At 35.1% G+C, this 20,114-nt stretch overlaps 1 protein-coding gene across 1 annotated transcript in view; it reads left to right on the top strand.

Annotated features, from left to right (window-relative positions):
* The window catches only part of Gphn (gephyrin), a 355,924-nt gene that overhangs the window by 134,480 nt on the left and 201,330 nt on the right, over positions 1-20,114 (top strand). The window contains 1 exon segment of the mRNA XM_038336955.1: positions 5,965-6,059. Within this exon segment, the coding sequence (XP_038192883.1) occupies positions 5,965-6,059 (95 nt within the window).

Below are 20,114 nucleotides of genomic sequence, written 5' to 3'. Positions count from 1 at the left end.
TCAATTAAGGACAATGACCTGAAAATGTAAACAATATATAAGTATCTTAATCATCGATAGAAAAATATAGTGCAGTATAATAGATATATCCTAAAATTGCATCTTAAGCAGAGATAGAAACATGCATGCATACAATATGACAAAATAACTTTGCATAGGTGCACAAATACTGTAAACAGAAATGGGGCATATTCAATACAACAAATATAATTTGAACTTGTGTCAATATACTATAATCTATATCAATGTAAATTATAAGTAGTAGCTCACAAGTAATCTCACTATTATTTATTATTATGTAAATCTACATCAGAGTCACTTTACATTTGTATGTATTTGGTTTTAGTTATTATGTATTATTCTATTGGTATTAAAAGTCATATGTTTTTACCAACAACTTTTTAGAATTGATGTTCCAGTAAAGTTTAAAGGTGAGCATGAATTTCATCAAGAATTCTCAATTGTTTTTGATACACTTTCTCAGGTTATAAAAATTAGCAATCTTAGAAAGGTCTTTTTAACTTTAATGTTGTCCTCAAAAAAATAAAGGAAGGCGTTTATGCTTTCCACTATACCACCAACATGTAAAGAATTAAGGAAATGGTCAGTTTTTCATGGCGAGTTAAAATTTCATTGTTAGGAATATATTTAAAGTCTGTACATGATGCCATATGCCTGAAACCCCGCATTTAGAAGGCTGGGGCATAGGATTTTAAGGCCTACTTGGACCACATAGTGTATTGCTTGCTAGCCTGAGCTACATAACAAAACTTTGTCCAAAACAATTCAAGCAGAAAAAATACATAAAAATTTACAAATTAAATGTACATACCTTGTTTTTTTTCTGCTTCAATTTATTTATTTGACTTTGCTTTCATATTACCATGAAATCTTTATTACTTCTTCACACTTGAAGTTATAATCCTTATTTTTGTTCAGAATTACCACAAGACATGGTGAGCATTTTCAATTAAGAACATAACTTTTTACCTCACATTCAAATGCTAAATTTGTACTCTGCACCATGCTTCATTCTTCTAGTAAAGTTCCTTCTGGATCCCTCTCACTAATCCTCAATATTTCCTGTACTAGCCCTAGACTCTAGAATTTCACCACAGAATTCGTGTCCTTTTGTATTGGAAAATAGTTTTCTTGAGACCTTGATGCCAAATAAGGTCATACTTACTGGAAGAAGAGTACACTTAGGCATTCTCAGTTAGCAGAGAAAGATCCAAATACACTATAACATTGAATTTCATTCTTTGAAAGACATCAGTAAAACACAAATGTGTATCAAGCACAGATTTGTGTTACATACCTTGTTCAAAGGAAGGGGGTACATGTTACCTAACCCTCATTATTTTGCCACCGACTATTTTAAAGTATTATCTGAAATCAAAATCCTAATTTCTACTATATTTCTTTTTAGGAAAAAAGAATTTGCTAATCAAATTAAGAGTATGTGATTACCAGAGTTTGAAATAGTACCATAATATAATTATGTAAATAATCTCAAAGTTTTAATGATATCTTTTTAGCATTGATAACAGTTTATATATACACATTAGCATACACAGATGGTTCTTCCTATGTTTTACTACTATGCGTAATTAAAGGTGTTTTTTTTTTCACATTTATTTATTCGCCTAAGTTCTTTTTTTTCACATTTATTTATTCGCCTAAGTTCTTTTTTTTTTCCCATGGTTTATTTTTTTATATTTAAAAATTTCCATCTCCTCCCCTCCTCCTCCCCCTACCCTCCCCTCCTCCTCCCCCTTACCTCCTGTCCTTCTCCCCCTTCCCTCCCCTCCCCTCCACCCATACCTCCCCTTCCTCCCTCTCAAGGCCAAGGAGCCATCAGGGTTCCCTACTCTATGCTAAGATCAAGGTCCTCCCAACTCCCCCCAGGTCCAGGAAGGTGATCGACCACCTTAAAGGTGTTTTCTTACAACCACTCTTCTGTTTGGGTTTTCTAATGCCTTAGAGTACTTTGTCTTGTTTTATTCTGTTAGGTTTTATTCTCTTATCGTATGCCTTCTTGTACTTTTCCATTTATGGCTATAGAGCTTGCACTAGTTCTTGCCATGTTTTTGTCTTTCCAATCCACAGCTTACTTTGCTTTTTACTCCTAAAGATCAAAGTCTTCTTTTTTTGCAATAACCAGTGCTCTTACATTTGTGTTATTGTTGTAAATTTTCTATTTTCATTTCTGCTTCTCAACTACTGGTTATAAGTGTGTATGGTTTCCTATTATCTCTGTTAATCTATCTGATACAATTAAAATTATTAGGTTGTACATTGAACTGGAAAACAGTGACAGAAAACACTTACTTCGCATGAGTCTCTGGTGTATATTAGGTAATTTATTTATGACTTCTCACTCTCATCATCCTTTTAAGAGGTCATGGTATATTTTATTCTTAAATACATAGTTTAGAAAGCTCACATTTTTTCTTATCAAATTAGATAACTGTATATATTTATTTCTGTGATCCACTAATGTTTATTGAGCATATGCTATGTGTTACCCACTGTACAGTGTGATGCAATAGGTCCAACCTCCTTCTCTTAGACAGTATCTCTGTAGCAGCATTGTATAACTTTACAGATATTGAAGTTTTTGCCATACCAGTCATTTTAAAAAGAGAAAATAACCCAGAATAGATTATAGTGTTATATGGAAAAGATGCATTTTAAAGTTAAAGATGTAAGAAAGTTATGTTGGTAATTTATTTAAGAATGTCATACTGAAAGCATATTATCATGTCTTGACCTATAAGAATCTCATTGTCTGCTCCCAGTCTTCCCCCAGCTCACCATGATTCATATCATAATAATTTAAAATCAAACTAACAATGCAGAAACTATTCAGTTTTAAGATCAGAAATTTTTCCTGCAGGACCTCTTAAAGAAAATCACAGTATAATGTGAACATACCTCAGATACTCCATCATATAAATAGAAATTTCACTGAGAGATTTGTTTATGTCCAATGGTAGACCACAAAAGTAATTTCTAATAAAATAATTCTTTGGAAACTAAAGTGAGACATTTCAGATAGAATTCAGTGTTCTGGCAAAATTCATGATATATTCTAGAGAATCTATAAAAATTGACAAACTATCTCTTCCATTCAGTTTTCATATTTTTGTTAACTGTGGGCCTCAGCTAATACATTGAGTTTAATTCATCACTGAACCATCACATCCTTTGAATACTACACACACATTGTAGACTCCTAATAAGTAATGTTTCTCAAGTAGGTAAATTTATATTTTAGTCTCTATTTTGGATTGGATTAAATATGGCCACATGACTATTTTTTGCTATTTCCCTACTTGTCCTTAAAATGTGTTTTTCTTCTTATCTTTATGTGTTTCTCATTATTATTTCTGTTACTAGAAGAAAATACTGGAGATTGAATTTTTAAAAGAAAAAGAAGTTTATTTGTTTCAGTTTTGGAAACTGAAAGTCCAAAATAAAGGGAAACGGCTGTATTCAGAAGCGATTATATGGCAAACTGACTCTATATAATTGATTCCCTTAGGAACTGACTCCAGGAGACAGCATTAGTTAACATTGCCACACTGAGGTCCAAGCCTCTAAAATGAATCTTTGGGAGATTTGATATTTAAATCCATTCATGTTAAGCACTATTTGTGTGATGACTTTTTACAGTGGGAAATAAAGTGTTAATTCTGCTAAAGAGGTCTTTTTATATTATGCTCAATTTCCCTTTGCTTGATTGTTAGGACTTTAGATTTTTGGTTTCCTGAGACGTTGTAAACTTTAGCAGAACAGTTTATGACTGAAGTAATGTCTTCTATCAAAGGCCCCAAACTTACTTTGGATAGGTTGGCTTCAGATGATGAAGACTGAAGTTGACAGCTCATCATTTTTCAACTTTGGACTTAAATAGTAGCAACTCATTTAAAAACTTTGGATTTGAAATTTCCTTTTTCAGCTAGGCAGTGGTGGCGCACACTTTTAATCCTAGTTCTTGGGAGGTAGAATCAGGCAGATCTCTATGAGATCGAGGGCAGCCTGGTCTACAGAGTAAGTTCCAGGATAGCCAAAGTAACACAGAGAAATCTTGTCTTGAAAAAAAAAATCTTTTCTATGGTGTCCTTGAATTAAAGCAGACTTCATTAAGAAGCAGTTATTGTTAAACATTAGACCATCCTGAGTTCAGTAGACCAGGAGATTTATCAGTTCTGGGAATCCTATCTTTTATATGCATATTAGGCACAAATTAGCATATATATCCCAAAAATTACATTATCACTTAGTATCTGGCACCTATTTTATTTGCTTTAACTGTTTTGTCAAGATGTCAACTTTTGCTCAGAAGAAAACAATTGGTCAGAAATGCAGCCTTAGCTGTCACTCACTGCTGCTGAACTGTTAGAGGCACAGCCTGCGGCACTGCTCTATCATTATTTATATTTTGCTTGCTTTTCCTCATACTGAAATTCTCAATTTTTCAAGTTTTACTTCTTGGTCACTTCCAATTGTAACTTCCTTCATTTATGGAAACATTGCTAGAAATGTATTACGTCATGTGTTTTATTCCTAATTTTAGCATAAAATTTACCTTTACCATGAAATACAATGTGCAATCATAGTTCATATTCTGTAATTTAAGCGTGTTCCCCTTCACAAATCTCAATGTCTTACGAATTAAAGGTTTGAGGCAACACTGTGCAAAGCAAGAATATTAATACCATTTTCCATTATATGCTCACCTCATGTCTCTGTGCTGCATTGGTAATTCTCCCAGTAGTCTAAACTTATTTATTATTTTTATGTCTGTTGATCAATCAACAGCCAACAAGCTCAGGCTAGAGTCTTCTTTTGGAATGTAGTTATGATTTCCTGAAGGTTCAGATGATCACTAGCATACATTTGCAACACTGTATTTCATTATTGTTACTTTTTGAGATATGATATGATGTAATTAATATACTACAAGATAATGAAAACAACTTTTATATGCACTCAGAAACCAAAAAGTTCATATGATTTGCTTTATTGTTTTATTAGCTTAATAACATTGTTGGTCTGAAACCAAACCTGAAATATATCTAAGATATACTTATATGTTACAAAATGTGGTTTTCCTGTCTCCTTCATTAACTTAGTCCTGGTTTAACTACCCTTCATCTTAAAAATGGTGGATCATAACTATTAGTATAATAAATGTTATCACTTTATTCTTTTTTTAGAAATCTAATGGCTAATTTGTGTTGAAAGTAGAAAATATAAAATTTTTTTCTAGCTTGTTTATGGCAAAGCTTATTTTTCTCTCTTTAATCATGTTATAAAATCATAGAATTAGGAGGAATGTATTTTAGAAATCATTTTTATTTCAATAGCAATAGGCAAGCTGTCAGCTGGGTGGTGGTGGTACATGCCTTTAATCTCAGCACTCGGGAGGTAGATGCAGGTGGATCTCTGAGGTCAAGGCCAGCGTGATCTACAAGTGCTAGTTCGAGGACAGGCACCAAAGCTACAGAGAAAACCTGTCTTAAAAAAAATAGAAGGATAGGCAAGCTGTGGATGTAGGGGTGCCACAGCTCATACTGCAGCACCTACTTTAGCATGTGCAGGGCCTTGGCTTCCATCCTCAATTCCACAAAACAAAAAGCACCTAAGAGCCACCAAAAGTAATGCCCAGCTTAATCTGAGATTTTCTTTTTTCAAATTCAGTTATCAGACATGAGTTTTCTGTCAAATACTTTGCAACCGTGAGAAAAAGAATAAGCTGGGACTGGTAACATTCTCTGGGTTTTCCTAATCATTAGCTTATGTTCAGTGATCCTGAAAAACGGAGCCGGCTGGCTTTAAAAATCTAAATGGTGGAGGAACTACAAAATATGTTTTATCTTGAAGTGGAATTTACTATTCTGCCTTTCTACTTTTTTGGCTAATTCACTCAGTCTGCTATTTAATCTTTAATTACAGGCCACAAAAGAAGTAATAGAACGGGAAGCGCCAGGGATGGCCCTGGCCATGCTGATGGGATCACTTAATGTTACACCTCTGGGCATGCTCTCTCGGTAAGAAAGCCACCCACAAATTGCAAAGAAAGTGAACTACTGACTACAAATCAGTAACTTAGAACAATGAATCTAAGAGAGTTTAGTCACAAAGCTTAAGTTTATCCCTTCTTATCCAGAGTTAGACGTCTTAGTATTCTCTGTAGCTAAATCTCAACCAATCCTCACCCCCCTTTTTTTGGTTTTGGTTTTATTTGTTAACCTTCTAGAGATTGTTTGAACACTGTTGAAAGCCATCGGTCCTAATGCATAAGAGTTGAGTTCATCAAAATGTAAAGTTACTGTTTCTGTGATTGTTTATAATCACCATTGATATTCATTAATTGTAACTAGCTGCTAGTTTAATACAATGAACCTGCAAATTTTATTAAAAATCACTTATTCTCATATGTAGGCACTTTGATTTGAATTTACAAAGAGGTATATTTATGTGCAGTCATAAAAAGACAATCTCTGAGTAATTTAGTATATTTATATTGCTCTAATGAGTCAGTATATTATTATACTAAATTAGTATATTTAAAACAATTATTTTTGTTGGCATAGATGGTAGCATCTATATTTGATCTGTTGGTTTCTTACTATTTTAGCAAATCTTAAATTATTATAAATGAAAATAGTATATATCATTTAAAATAAAACTTAATTTAGTCAGGATTCTTTTAATGACCTTTGGGCATTAGACATTTAATGTCATGATAGCCCAAAATATACAACTTTATAAGGTCCTAATTTATAATCACATATTCTGTGTTAAATATGAATATAAAATGCTAAGCTACCTATTTAATTAATATATAAATATTATTCGAAATGGCTTTCCTGTTACTTGGATTAAGTTTATAGTTCATTGGTGGCAGTCATTGGAGATTTAGCTATAAGTGAATCAACAGTTATATTTTCTATACTGTCGTAAATATATACAGTTTATAGTGTTTAATAAGTGAAAAGGAAACTAAAATAATATGAGAGATTTTATATATATATATAATTAATTTTCTTTGAGAAGTTTATACATACTTTAATCCTATTCTCTGTCCACCAACTCTTCCTGTGTCCATACCCCTTACCGCACAGTATTGGGTCTTTTTTCTTCCACCCTCATCAAGGCCAATGTGTACTGCATAAATATTCTTAAGCGTGTGGCCTACTGCTGGAATAAACATACTAGTTTTATCAGGGGCTACATTCTTAGCAAAAAACAAATATTTCCATCGCAACAGCTAAGAATTATCAATAATACTTCAACTAGGGGTGGAATTTCATATCCAACTCTTTTCACATTTTGATTTTGTTAGACTCAGATTTGCACGGGTCTTCTGCTTGCTGTCTTACCACCGTGAGTTCATATTTGCAAAATGCCATGCTGTGCCCCGAACACACTGTCTCCTTGTAGATATCCACTGCCTCTGGCTTACACATCTTTCCATTCTGTCGTTGTCAATGATCCCTGAGCAGGCTGAACTTTCTTCCATCTCTTGTTTTCTGCTTTTTGCCCAGTTGTGGGTCTCTGTGTTGATCATAATCTAAATAAACATTCTCTGATAAAGTTTGAGAGAGTTCTTAATCTATGGATTTAATAATATATCATTGGGAGTTGGCTTAATCCTGTGTCCACTTAACAAATTATTCAAATAGTTTCTCTCCTTGTATTATATTATCTATCTTGTCATGGGTTTCTGGCCCAAAAATGGTGCCAGGTATATGGATTTTGTCTTGTGGATCAGTCCTTAAGTCCTATCAGAAAGTGGTTAGTTACTCCCCCATGACATTTTTGCCATGATTGCATGAGTAGGCAGTATCTTGCCAGGCTAGGCATTATTGTAGTTCATAGGTATCACAGCTCAAGAAGATCAATGGTTACTTTCTCCTCCAGTAACTTGCATTGCACCATATAGTATTATAAAAGTTATTTAGTAGGATTGAGCCTTCCAGATGTGCCAACTTGATTCTATCAAGTTCTGTGGCTCAGTCATGTGATATCTTCAACAGTAGGGTCATACTATCATGTTCTGAAGGTAACCATGAGTATTGGCAATGGACTATGATACCTGGTGGTTTTTGGAACCTCACTGGCCAACAACTCCAAAAAAAAAAAAAAAACATTATCCCATTTCTGGGATTTGAAGTTTTTTTAATCTCTTGTATAGTAGGGGCACTGTTGCCCCATTTTAGGGTAACTTCTACAGATGTAGCTGCCCATATTTTTTAAAGCTTTTCAGTGTTATTTGTCCCTTATTTAATGGCTCCTTTTCTCTGCCTACTCCAAAGATTTTTTTCCTTTATTTTTAGTTTTTACAATTTGATATGCTATGACTGAATGTAGCTTTGTTAACATTTCCCTTTCAGGTTCACTGAGATTCTTGAACCTCCACCTCATGCTAGTCAGAATTGAGACTCTGTAAGCCATTATTTTAGGGGTTGTTTTCCTTGTACCAGTTTCAGTCACTTCACCATGATGGCTCCTGATATGCAAACTTAATCTATTATTAATGAATATTCCAAGGTTCCTTAGAATCTATTCTTGATGTGTTTCTCAGAATATATCTATGACACATCTTTACATTAATGGATGTTACCCCCTTTTCAGTTATCATTTCAAATAAACCATTTTCCTTCAATTCTAAAGTTTCCACTTAAGTATTTTCATAGTTTCTCTTTTTTGACTTTTTTTTTTACTTTTTTTTTGACATTTGCAGATGATTATATTAGCTATGTAGAACTTATTTTTTGCTGGCAGTTCTGATGTATGGCTCTTTTTGGGGTTGTTGCCAGTGGATTTTTTTCCCATAAGAAATAAATAAATTTTTCTGGTTCTATCAACGCCAAATAATTTTGGGTAGTATCCTGATCATTTTGAATATTATATTCTAAGTAAAATATTTATGCCATTTTAAATCTCTGGATAATATTTATAATTTTAATAACAAACCTGTTTGAGTGTTGATCCAAACATCTTTGCTGTACTGTAGTGGTTTGAATAAATGTTTTCCATATTCTGGACATTTGAATACTTGATTCTCAGATGACACTGTCGAGGGAAGTTTAAAAGATGTGCCTTGTTGAAGGAAATATGGGGCTGTGGGTGGACTATTGTAGTTTATCCTGTTTTCTACACCTGATATTCTCCTTCCATCTCTTGGATTGGTGGTGCTTGGATCTGTAATTCCTATTCACTTGCCTAGCTTGTCCATCTCCAGGATTCCCTTAGTTCATGGTTTCGTTATTGCTTCTCTTTAAATTTTCTGGCCTTGAATAGTTTTATTTATTCCTTTCACCTGTTTGTTTTTCTTGACTTTCAGAAATGTATTAATTTACTCCACTATTTGTTTTTCCCCCTAGGATTCCCCCTCCTCTTTTTTAATATTTTATATGAATTGTTATTATTCTCGCCTTTATGTCTGTGTGAGGGTGCGGAATCCCCTGGAACTAAAGCTAAATCAGCTGTGAACTGTGATGTGGGTCCTCTGGAAGAGTAGCCAGTGATGTCAACCACTGCGCATCTCTCTAGCTCCTTTCCTGGATTTCTTTAAGGGGTTTATTTGTCTCTCCTTTAAGGACTCTATCATCTTCTTGAAGTTGGTTTAAAGCTGTTTTCTTGTGCTCCAGCTGTCCTGGAATATTCATAACTTGTTGTAATAGGACAGTTGTACAGTGCTGGTGACAAATTAACCTAGTTGTTGCTGATTATGTTCTTACACTAGCATCTAAGTAACTGGTTTAGAAATAAATATAGGTCTAGGAGCCAATTTTTAATTTTTTGTTTTTGTTAGATAGGAGTTGTTTTTTATTGTTTTTTGTTGGTTGTTTGTTTTCCCCTTGGTTTTTGTTTCGTCTTTGGTTTTCTGGTCTCTGTAGACTGTATTTCTGGCAACCTGCATCACCTCTGGTCTCTAGATAGGAGTCTCTGTCAGAGTTGGGGACTGGACTTATGATAGCCTGTGTGGCCTTTGATTCAGAAAGGGAATCTCCATTCTGATTGGTGTGACCTGCACTTGAACATTGAGTACCCCCTGACTAACACACCTGTGTAGTGGCAGTGACACAGCAATGAGTGTAGATGGTGGGATGGTGTCAGCAGCTTGGGTCTTTCAGCTCTGAACTGAGGGTGTTTTTGAGGTGAGGTATTTCAAGGGCAGGTGGGTCTCTTATTTGTTCTGATGGACATGTTCTGTTCCTGAGAAATGTATGTCTGCCCTTGTAGGGACAAGCATATGTCAGGAGGGAGTCTAAGAAGGAATATCAACGACTTGGGTCTCTCGGCTCTAAACCAAACCAAGGGAATGTGAGGGTTCAGATGATAGATGGGGTCTTGCTCTAGGTGCCATACCTTCCTGATATCATAGTTTCATACCATGATGGTCATGGACGTTTATTTCTCTGGAACCATAAATCTTTCTATAATTTACCCACTCATGTAGTGATGAGCTGCGGGCAGGCCTGCTTTTCATCCCGCTCAGATCCCACACAGCTAGCTTTACACCCGAAATAACAACATACAAACTGTATTCATTTAAACACTGCCTGGCCCATTAGTTTCAGCCTCTTACTCACATCTTGATTAACCCATATCTAATAATCTATGTAGCACCACGATGTGGTGCCTTACCGGGAAGATTCTAGCGTACGTCCATCTTGGGCCGGAACTTCATCGCATCTGTCTCCCTGAGGAGAGGCACGGTGGTCTGACTAACTTTCCAGCATTCTGTTCTGTCTACTCCTCCCACCTACGGACCGGCCTATCAAATGAGCCAGGCAGTTTCTTTATTAACCAATGAAATCAACTCAAACAGAAGACCCTCCCACATCACACTCATAATGTATTTATTATAACTTCAATAGGAAAATAACTAAGAATTACACTGTCAAGTTCTGCTAGAATAGAAGTTTTCATGAATTCACATAATATTCAAGCCAAGGTGTTTGTGTGTGTGAATGTATACATCATACTTATGTTTTAAAAGTCTATCATATACTTCTTGAAGCCTTGCATGTATGTGTGAATATATGTGCATATATTCACACTTCACAGTAGAGCCCGGAATTTTTTCTAGTTCATACATATTATTAAACATTATATACTTTCTTGTGTCTGTACTTCAGGAGGTTTTTCCATACTCTCCAATTTCCAGGGGCCCTCATTCCCACTTAAACCTATGTGAAAGAAAAGTATATTTCTTACATAGTATTAATTCTTTTTGCTTTATGTATTTCTTTGCAACTATAAAATGCTTGGGGCAAAGGAGTAAAAAAATTAAGGAGAAGATATTCTTCCCACCTCAGCTCTTCAAACAGTAAAAGGTCCTTTCCCATTTCTACTTGCCAGAAAAATGGCTTTTTTTTTTTTTCAAAACGGGGACTTGTTTTATTGAGGGCACAAACCTTTAATCCCAACACTCAAGGAGGCAGAGGCAAGTGGATCTCTGTGAGTTCGAGACCAGCCTGGTCTACAGAGTGAGATCCAGGACACCCAGAGCTATACAGAAAAACCCAGCTCAATAGACAGAAAACAAACAAAATGTTAAAGAGATAAAATGACCTAAACTTATATTTTTGTATCAGTGAGTCAAGATGCTTTAATATAACTTTTGCAATATTAAAGTATCATGGGTTATTTTAAGTAATTTACATTAATAGTACTACCATCTTTAAGAGCTTTAATTTTCTCTTAACCAAAACTAGATACACTTAGTTTGTAAAAAGCAGTATAGAGGCAACAAAAGATAGCAGACTCTGATGTAACTATTATATAATTTATAAACCTATTCTGAAGTTTGCAACTATCAGGGTAAGTTTTAACTGATAAAAAGTTATGACTAATTTTGATTTTAAGAAAATCAACAAAATAGACAAACCTTTATCTAAACTAACCAAAAGGCAGCAAAAGAGTATCCGAATTATCATAATAAGAAATGAAAAGGGGAACATAACAACAAACAGAGGAAATCCAGAGAATCATAATTCATATTTTGAAAACCTGTACTCCACAAAATTGGAAAACTTAAAGAAAATGAACAATTTTCTGGACAATTATTACTTACCAAATTTAAATCAAGACCAGATAAGCAAATTAAATAAACCCATAACTGCTAAAGAAATAGAAACAGTCATCAAATGTCTCCCAACCTAAAAAAAAGCCCAGGGACCAGATGGTTTCAGCACAGAATTCTACCAGATTTTCACATTACCAAACTCTTTTTTACAAGGCTACAATTGCCCTGATACCCAAACCACAGCAAGACAATACTAAGAAAGAAAATTACAGACCAATCTCACCCATGAACATTGATGCAAAAATGCTCAATAAAATTCTGGTAAACCAAATCCAAAAACAAATCGGAAAAATCATCCACTATGACCAAGTAGTTTTCATCCCAGATTTGCAGGAATGGTTCAACATACAAAAATCTGTCAGTGTAATCCACCATATAAACAAGCTGAAGGAAAAAAAAACCCACATGATCATCTCATTAGATGCTGAAAAAGCCATCAGCAAAATACAATTCCCCATCATGATAAAGGTCTTGGAGAGGGCAGGGATACAAGGAACATACCTAAACATAATAAGGGCAATATACAACAACCCAACAGCCAACCTCAAACTAAATGGAGAAAAACTCAAAGGGATCCCACTGAAATCAGAAACAAGACAGGGTTGTCCACTCTCTCCATATCTATTCAATATAGTACTTGAGGTCTAGCTACAGGAATAAGACAACAAAAGATCAAGGCGATACAACTTAGAAAAGAAGTCAAACTCTCACTGTTTGTTAATGCTATGATAGCTATTTAAGTGACCCCATAAATTCTGCTAAGAAACCTTTATAGCTCAAACACCTTCAGTAATATAGCAAGATGGAAGAGTAACTCAAAAAAAATTACTAGCAATTTTTTTACACAAATGATAAATGGGCTGAGAAAGAAATCAGAGAACTATCATCCTTCACAATAGCCACAAATAACATAAAATATCTTGGAGTAACTCTAAACAAACAAGTAGAAGACTTGTATGACAAGAACTTTAAATGTTTGAAGAAAAAATTAAAGCAGAAACCAGAAAATGGAAAGATCTCCCATGCTCTTGGGTAGGTAGAATTAACATAGTAAAAATTGCAATTTTACCAAAGGAAGTCTACAAATTTAATGCAATGCCCATCGAAATCCCAGCAAAATTCCTCACAGACATTGAAGGAACAATATTCAACTTCATATGGAAAAGCAAAAAAACAAAAAACAAACAAACAAAAAATAGGATAGTCAAACAATCTTGTACAATAAAGGAACTTCTGGAGACATCACAATCCATGGCTTCAAATTCTACTACAGAGCTACAGTTCTGAAAACAGCCTGGTATTGGCATAAAAACAGACAGAAGGACCAGTAGGATTGAATCGAAGACCCAGATAGCAATCACACACCTACAAATACCTGTTCTTTGACAAAGAAGCAAAAACTATATAATGGAAAAAAGAAACCATATTCAACAAATGGTGCTGGCATAACTGGATATCAACATATAGAAGAATAAAAATATATACATATCTATCAGAGGGCTGATCTCCAAAGTATACAAAGAACTCAAGGAATTTGTCATCAAAAGAACAAATAATCCAATAAAAAATGGGGTAGAGGATTAAACAGAAAACTCTCAACAGAGGAATCTAAAATGGCTAAAAGACACTTAAGGAAATGCTCAACATCCATAGCCATCAGAGAAATGAAAATTAAAAGAACTCAGATTCCATCTTACATCTGAAAGAGTGGCCAAGTTCAAAAACACTGATATCAGCTTATGCTGGAAAGGATATAGGGTAAAGGAAACACTCCTCCATTGCTGGTGGGAGTGCAAACTGGTACAGCCACTTTGGATATTAGTATGGTGATTTTTCAGAAAATTCTTCAAGACCCAGCAGTACCACTTTTGAGTATGTACCCAACGGTTGCTCAATCATGCCACAAGGACATGTGTTCAACTACGATCATAGCATTATTTGTCATAGCCGGAACCTGAAAACAACCTAAATGTCCCTTGATCAAAGACTGGATAAGGAAAATGTACATTTACACAGTGGAGTACTACAGAGCAGAAAGAAATAATGACATCTTGAAATTTGTGTGCAAATGGATAGATCTAGAAAACATTATATTGAGTCAGGTAACCCAGACCCAGAACGGCAAATATAATATGTACTCACTCATAAGTGCCTTTTAGACATAAAGCAAAGAAAATCAGCCTACAATTCACAATCCCAGAGAACCTAGACATCAATGAAGACCCTAAGAGAGACATACATGGATCTAATCTACATGGGAAATAGAAAAAGACAAGATCTCCTGAGTAAATTGGGAGCATGGGGACCATGGGAGAGAGTTGAAGGGAGGGGAGCAGAGAAAAATAGAGAGCTCAATAAAATTTTTTTAAAAGAAGGGGAAAAATTATCATTTTCTAAAATGAAAAAAAATTAAAAGGGAAAAGAGTTACATCATTCCACTGACATACTTCCTGCTAGCATGTTCTACCTCCCAATAACTTACTCAGCTGTGAATTTATCAATGAATTTATCTATTGATGGCATTAACATGCAAGCTTTCTATGCACAAGTCTCTAGAAACAGATATAAATTGGGAGTATGTGGATCACAGGAGATTGTGGAAGGCGAGGGAGAGGAAGGGAGGGAAGTGGAGAAAAATATATAGCTCAATTTAGAAAAAGAAAAAAATAAAATATAAAAGTAAAACAATTAAAAATAAGAGATTTATAATGACAGTGCCTGTTTTACTTGATGTTTTTCTTTTATTGCCCTTTTGTAAGCCAGTTGTTTCAGTATTGAAATTTTCAAAAGCAGCCATGAATGCATTGTTTGTGAAATCACCATGTAAACCCAGAGAAAAATGCAAGCTCTGAGAAAACCTGTACGAGCCTTGCTTATACCTTAGGCTGTTCTTCAACATAGAAACTGCCTATAATATTATTTTTTAATAGGAATCTTGGAGGAATGGAAATTGTTATTTCTAAAATTACAACATTGTAACATTAAGTCTTTATTTTTAATAAACAATTATAAGACATTGAAAAGCAAAATATAGCTTATTCAAATAAAATAAGCAGTTGACAAGATGTGATAAAGACCAAATGTTGAACTTACAAGAAAATATTTGTTGTTGTTGTTGGGTTTTTGTTTGGTTGGTTTTTTGTTGTTGTTTGTTTGTTTGTTTTAGTGGTCTGAGGTGCCAGATTCAAGCCATGAGCCTAGAAAAGGGTTTTTTTTTTTTAAAAAAAAAAACAATCTAAAGATAACTAAAGAACTAATGAAAAATATTTACAACATATGACCAAGATAAAACAATTTTCGACCAAAACTAAAGTATCAGTACAACATAGAAAATATTTTTTTGAAACCAGAAATAAATATTGAAAGTGCAATAACTGAGCTAAACCTTTAAATTTAGAATTCAGAAGTAGTTTTAGCACATATAAACAGTATTGTTGACCTTGAGAATTCTGAGGAACAGAAAGGTGAGTACCTATGGAACACCATTCAGCAGATGTTATATGAGTTCTAGAAGGAAAAGGGAGATGGAGGTAGAGCTAAATGTTTATTTTATAAAACATGAATCTGCAAGTCCAACACATTTGATGAATTTCCAATAGGCTAACTTCCAAGAATCTCACACTAAAATGCATTATAATCAACATATCTTAAGACAGAAAAAGGTTCTGAAAGCTGACTACCTCAGTAAAGTTTGTGTGTGTGTGTGTGTGTGTGTGTGTGTGTGTGTGTGGTTTTGTTTTTTGAGACAAGATAGCATATAACACTAGGTTAGCTTCTCTCAAACTCTTGGTCCTCCTGCTTCTTCTCTTCTCCATGTGATGTGATTATAGATGTGAACAACCACATCTAGTAAAAATAACCTCTTTCTTTAATGAAACACAGGATTATTAAATGTGATGGCACGTGACTATTATGTGAGTGCTTGGGAGACAGAGACAGGAGAAAGGAAGAAAAGGAAAAAAGCAAACACAAGCTATTATATCTATGAAAGAAATATTAACTCTATATCAGCAGCCTTTAAAATAGATGCTAATTGTGCAGTGATTCTTGCTTTTCAGTGGGTGAGAGACTTTAATGTCTATATTGACAGGATCCTCTCTCTCTTCATGTCTACAGTTTCTCTGTGTTTCTACTCTGCCTTAATACTATAGAATACTATAAAAACATGGCATTAGATATATGTCAACACTCGTAATCTTGTAATGTTACATCACAAAAAAATTTAATAGACACAACAGATATAAGAAAGGAACGCAGGTTCTATTAAGAGAATCTAAATGCTTTGTGAAATAAATGGAAAACAAATAGAAGAGAGGGGGAAGGGCCTAACTTTAAAAAATGTTGAAATTATAATATAGTTCATTATAGTTTTATCTTTCCCTTTTGCTCTCTCCAAAACTTCACATATAAGTTTCTCTGCAAACCTTCAAATTCATGGCCTCTTTTTTTAACTAGTTCTTATTACACACATTTATGTATTTACATATGCATATATATTCCTAAATATTAGTCTATATAATGTTGCTTTTATGTATAGTTTCAGGGCTTACCATTTTGCACTAGACAATCAGTTAGTGTGCCCTTCCCTGGAGAAGATTACCTGTCCCATGCTGGCTGGCTGGCTGGCTGGCTGACTGGCTAACTTCCTTCCTTCCTTCCTTCCTTCCTTCCTTCCTTCCTTCCTTCCTTCCTTCCTTCCTTCCTTCCTTCCTTCTTTCTTTGTTGTTGTTGTTGGTTTTTTTTTTTTTTTTTCAGAACAGGGTTTCTTAGTAGCTATGGAGCCAGTACTGGAACTAGCTCTTGTAGACCAGGCTATCCTCGAACTCACAGAGATCTGACTGCCTCTGCCCCTCAAGTGCTGAGATTAAAAGCATATGCCACCACTGCCCAACCACTCTGGATTTCTTCAGTTGCCTGTAGTTATTTGGTAGGATTGAGGCTTCGTGGCTTTTTTCCAGTTCAGTTAGTATGTTCATTAGTGTCATCACATTTGAATGGTGATGTTGGTGAGACCTTATTGGTGTAGCTTCTGATATTACAAGGAGATACAATCTCACAAAAATTCCCTTTTCCTCTGACTCTTAACAGTTTTTCCACACCCTCTTCCACAGTGTTCCCTGAGTCTGGGTGTAGTAGTATAGTGTCGATGCATCCTTTGGAACTAGGCCCCACAATGATATGTTTTGATTGGGTATAATTTTCTGTAATGGTCTCCATCTGTTGCAAAAAGTTCCCTTGATGAAGTGTGAAGTCTACCATTATCTGGAAATAAGGACAAATATTTACAGATTGTTGTTAGAAATTGTGCTGGTTTGGTAAATTGTAGGTTCTCTTCCAATCACCATGATTTCACTAGCACTGAGTATATAGCAAGCTTTCTCTTAAAAGGCATAGTGTTTCTTTTGTTCAGCAAGTTTTAAATTCTTTTAGAGGGCTGTTTGTTGGTTACCCCAAGGATATATGTGCCACTATTACACCCATAGTTATTGTGTCATGGTGGTTATTGATGTGGGTCATAGGAGTCATAGCTGGGTAGGACTGGTTAGGATTGCCTTTCTCATTTGTAAACTTTCATGGTGCCTTTTGGCGCCTATGTACTCACTTCTGAGGATTTGGAGCCTAGAGCCTCCAATAATTGCTAAGTATGATAATCACATTATGAAATATTTCTTAGCCATTTTTTGAAAATTCTCTATTCATCACAGGCCCATTTGTTGAATGGTTGTTTGTTTGCTCCTTGTGTTTTTATTCTTTGCTTATTTTGAGGATTAAACCCCTATTAGATATATAGCTAGCAAAGATTCTGTGGATCTCCCTCTTTACCCAGTTGATTTTTTATTTTCTTTTGCTGTGCAGAGGTTGCTTTTTTATTATTTTGTTTTGTTTTATGATTTGGTTTGGTTTGGTGTTTTGTTTATTTCATGAGGTTCTACTTTTAAATTGCTGGCCTTAATTCTTTGGTAGATGGGTTCTTAATCAGGAGGTCCTTTCCTTCATTTTTATCATATAAGATACCACTATGTTTTTCTCTAGCAGTTTCAGGGGTTAAGTCTTTGATGCACTTGGAGATAGTTTTTGTACAAGATGATAGATATAGATCTAATTTCATTCTTCTGCATGTGGTTATCTAGTTTTTCCAACACCATTTGTTAAAGTTTTTTTCCTCCAGTGTCTGTTTTTGGTGTCTTTGTCAAATATTAAATGGCTGAAATGATGTGTGCTCATGTTTTTCTTTGACTTTGTTCCATTGGTCTATTTCTGTTTGTACTAATACCAGTTTTTATTACTGGAATTGTAATCCCTCTAGCATTATTCTTTTTGCTCAGGATTGTTGTGGCTATCCAGGGGCTCTTATGGTTTCATATAAATTTAAGATAGCTTTTTATCCTTTTACTACAAAGAGTGAGGTGGGGGTTTTGATTCTGATTTCATTGAAACTGCGAATAGTTTTTGGTAGAATGGTCATTTTCACAATGTTAGTTCACCAGTGCATGAGTATTTTCTTTCCATTTTCTACTGTGTCTTTCCTCAGAGGTCTATAATTTTCATTTTAGACGTCCTTCATTTTCTAAGTTAGGTTTATTCCTAGATATGTTTTTCTTGAGACTAATGTGAATTGTAGTGTAACCATGATCCTCTGTATGTTTGGTGGTGGTGTATAGAAAGGCTATATATTTGTGTAAATTGATTCTGAATCCTGATAATTATGTGATTTTTAAGTGCCTTTATATGGTTCATTATATCTATTGATTTATGTAGTGGAATCAACCCTGAATTTAATGGATAAAATAAACTTGGTCATGATGTATAATCTTTTTGATGTATGTCTTTTTTCTATTTGCAAGTATTTTATAGAGTATTTTTTAGTCTATATTCATATATTCATTGGTGATATTGCCTGTAGTTTTCTTTTTCTCTTGAGTCTAATATAGTGGTATTGTCTTTGTAGAAGGAGTTTGGGAGAGCTCATTCTATTTTTAATTAGCTTTTTTTAAAATAGTTTAAGAAAGACTGGCTGTAGACCTTTGAATATCTGGTACAATAATGCTGTGACTACATTTCGTCCTGGAAATTTTTTTAGCTGGAAGCCTTTTTTATTGCTATTACCGTACTTTCATTTGTTATGCATCTGTTTAGGTTGTTAAATTCTTCTCTCCTACTATATATCCCAACCACGGCCTCCATCTTTTCAGCTCCTCCACCCCCCACCTCCCTTCTTCCCTAGAACTGCTGCTCCTCAATACTCTTCAGAAAAGAACAGGCCTCCCAGTGATACCAACAGGACTGGGCGAAAAGAAGCTGCAATAAGACTAGGCACATCCCCTCATATCAAGGTTGAACAAGGCAACCCAGTAGGAGGAAATATGTTCCATGAGCAGGCAAATAGTCAGAGGCACCCCAACTCCTGTTGTTAGAATCCAACAAAAACCCCTTGTTAAAGAACCACAGCATGTATGCAGAGGGCCTGGTTCAGACACTCCAGTCTCTGTGAGCCCTGTGGACACTGCTTGATTCCGCTTGTGTGTTCTGGTGTCCTCCATCCCTCTGCCTCCCACCATCTTTCCTTCCCCTCTTTTGCAGAGTTCCCTGAGCTCCACCTAACGTCTGACTGAGGGTCTCTGCATCTGCTCCCAGCAGCTGCTGGGGGAAGCCTCTCTGATGATGATTGGGCTAGCACTGATCCTGTCACTATAGCAGAATATCATTAGAAATCATTTCATTAATATCTTTTGTTTGTTTGTTTTGTTTTTGTCTGTCATGTTTGGTTCTACCTTAGGTCTCTGAGCCATCCAGCTTCCGGGTGCTGGACATCTAAGCAGTATTAAGCATGGGCTACTTCTCATGGTGTGGGTCTTAGATTAAACCAGTCATTGGCTGGGCAATCCCACAACCTTTGAGCCACCATTGCCCCAGTACATCTTATAGGCATGCAGGTTGTGGGTCATAGATTTTGTGACTGTGTTGGTGTCATACTCCCACCACTGGGAGTCTAATCTTGTTG

This window comes from Arvicola amphibius, chromosome 7 (assembly GCF_903992535.2).
Source record: "Arvicola amphibius chromosome 7, mArvAmp1.2, whole genome shotgun sequence".
In the NCBI taxonomy this organism is placed as follows: Eukaryota; Metazoa; Chordata; class Mammalia; order Rodentia; family Cricetidae; genus Arvicola; species Arvicola amphibius.
This window is presented reverse-complemented; position numbering and strand designations above follow the sequence as displayed.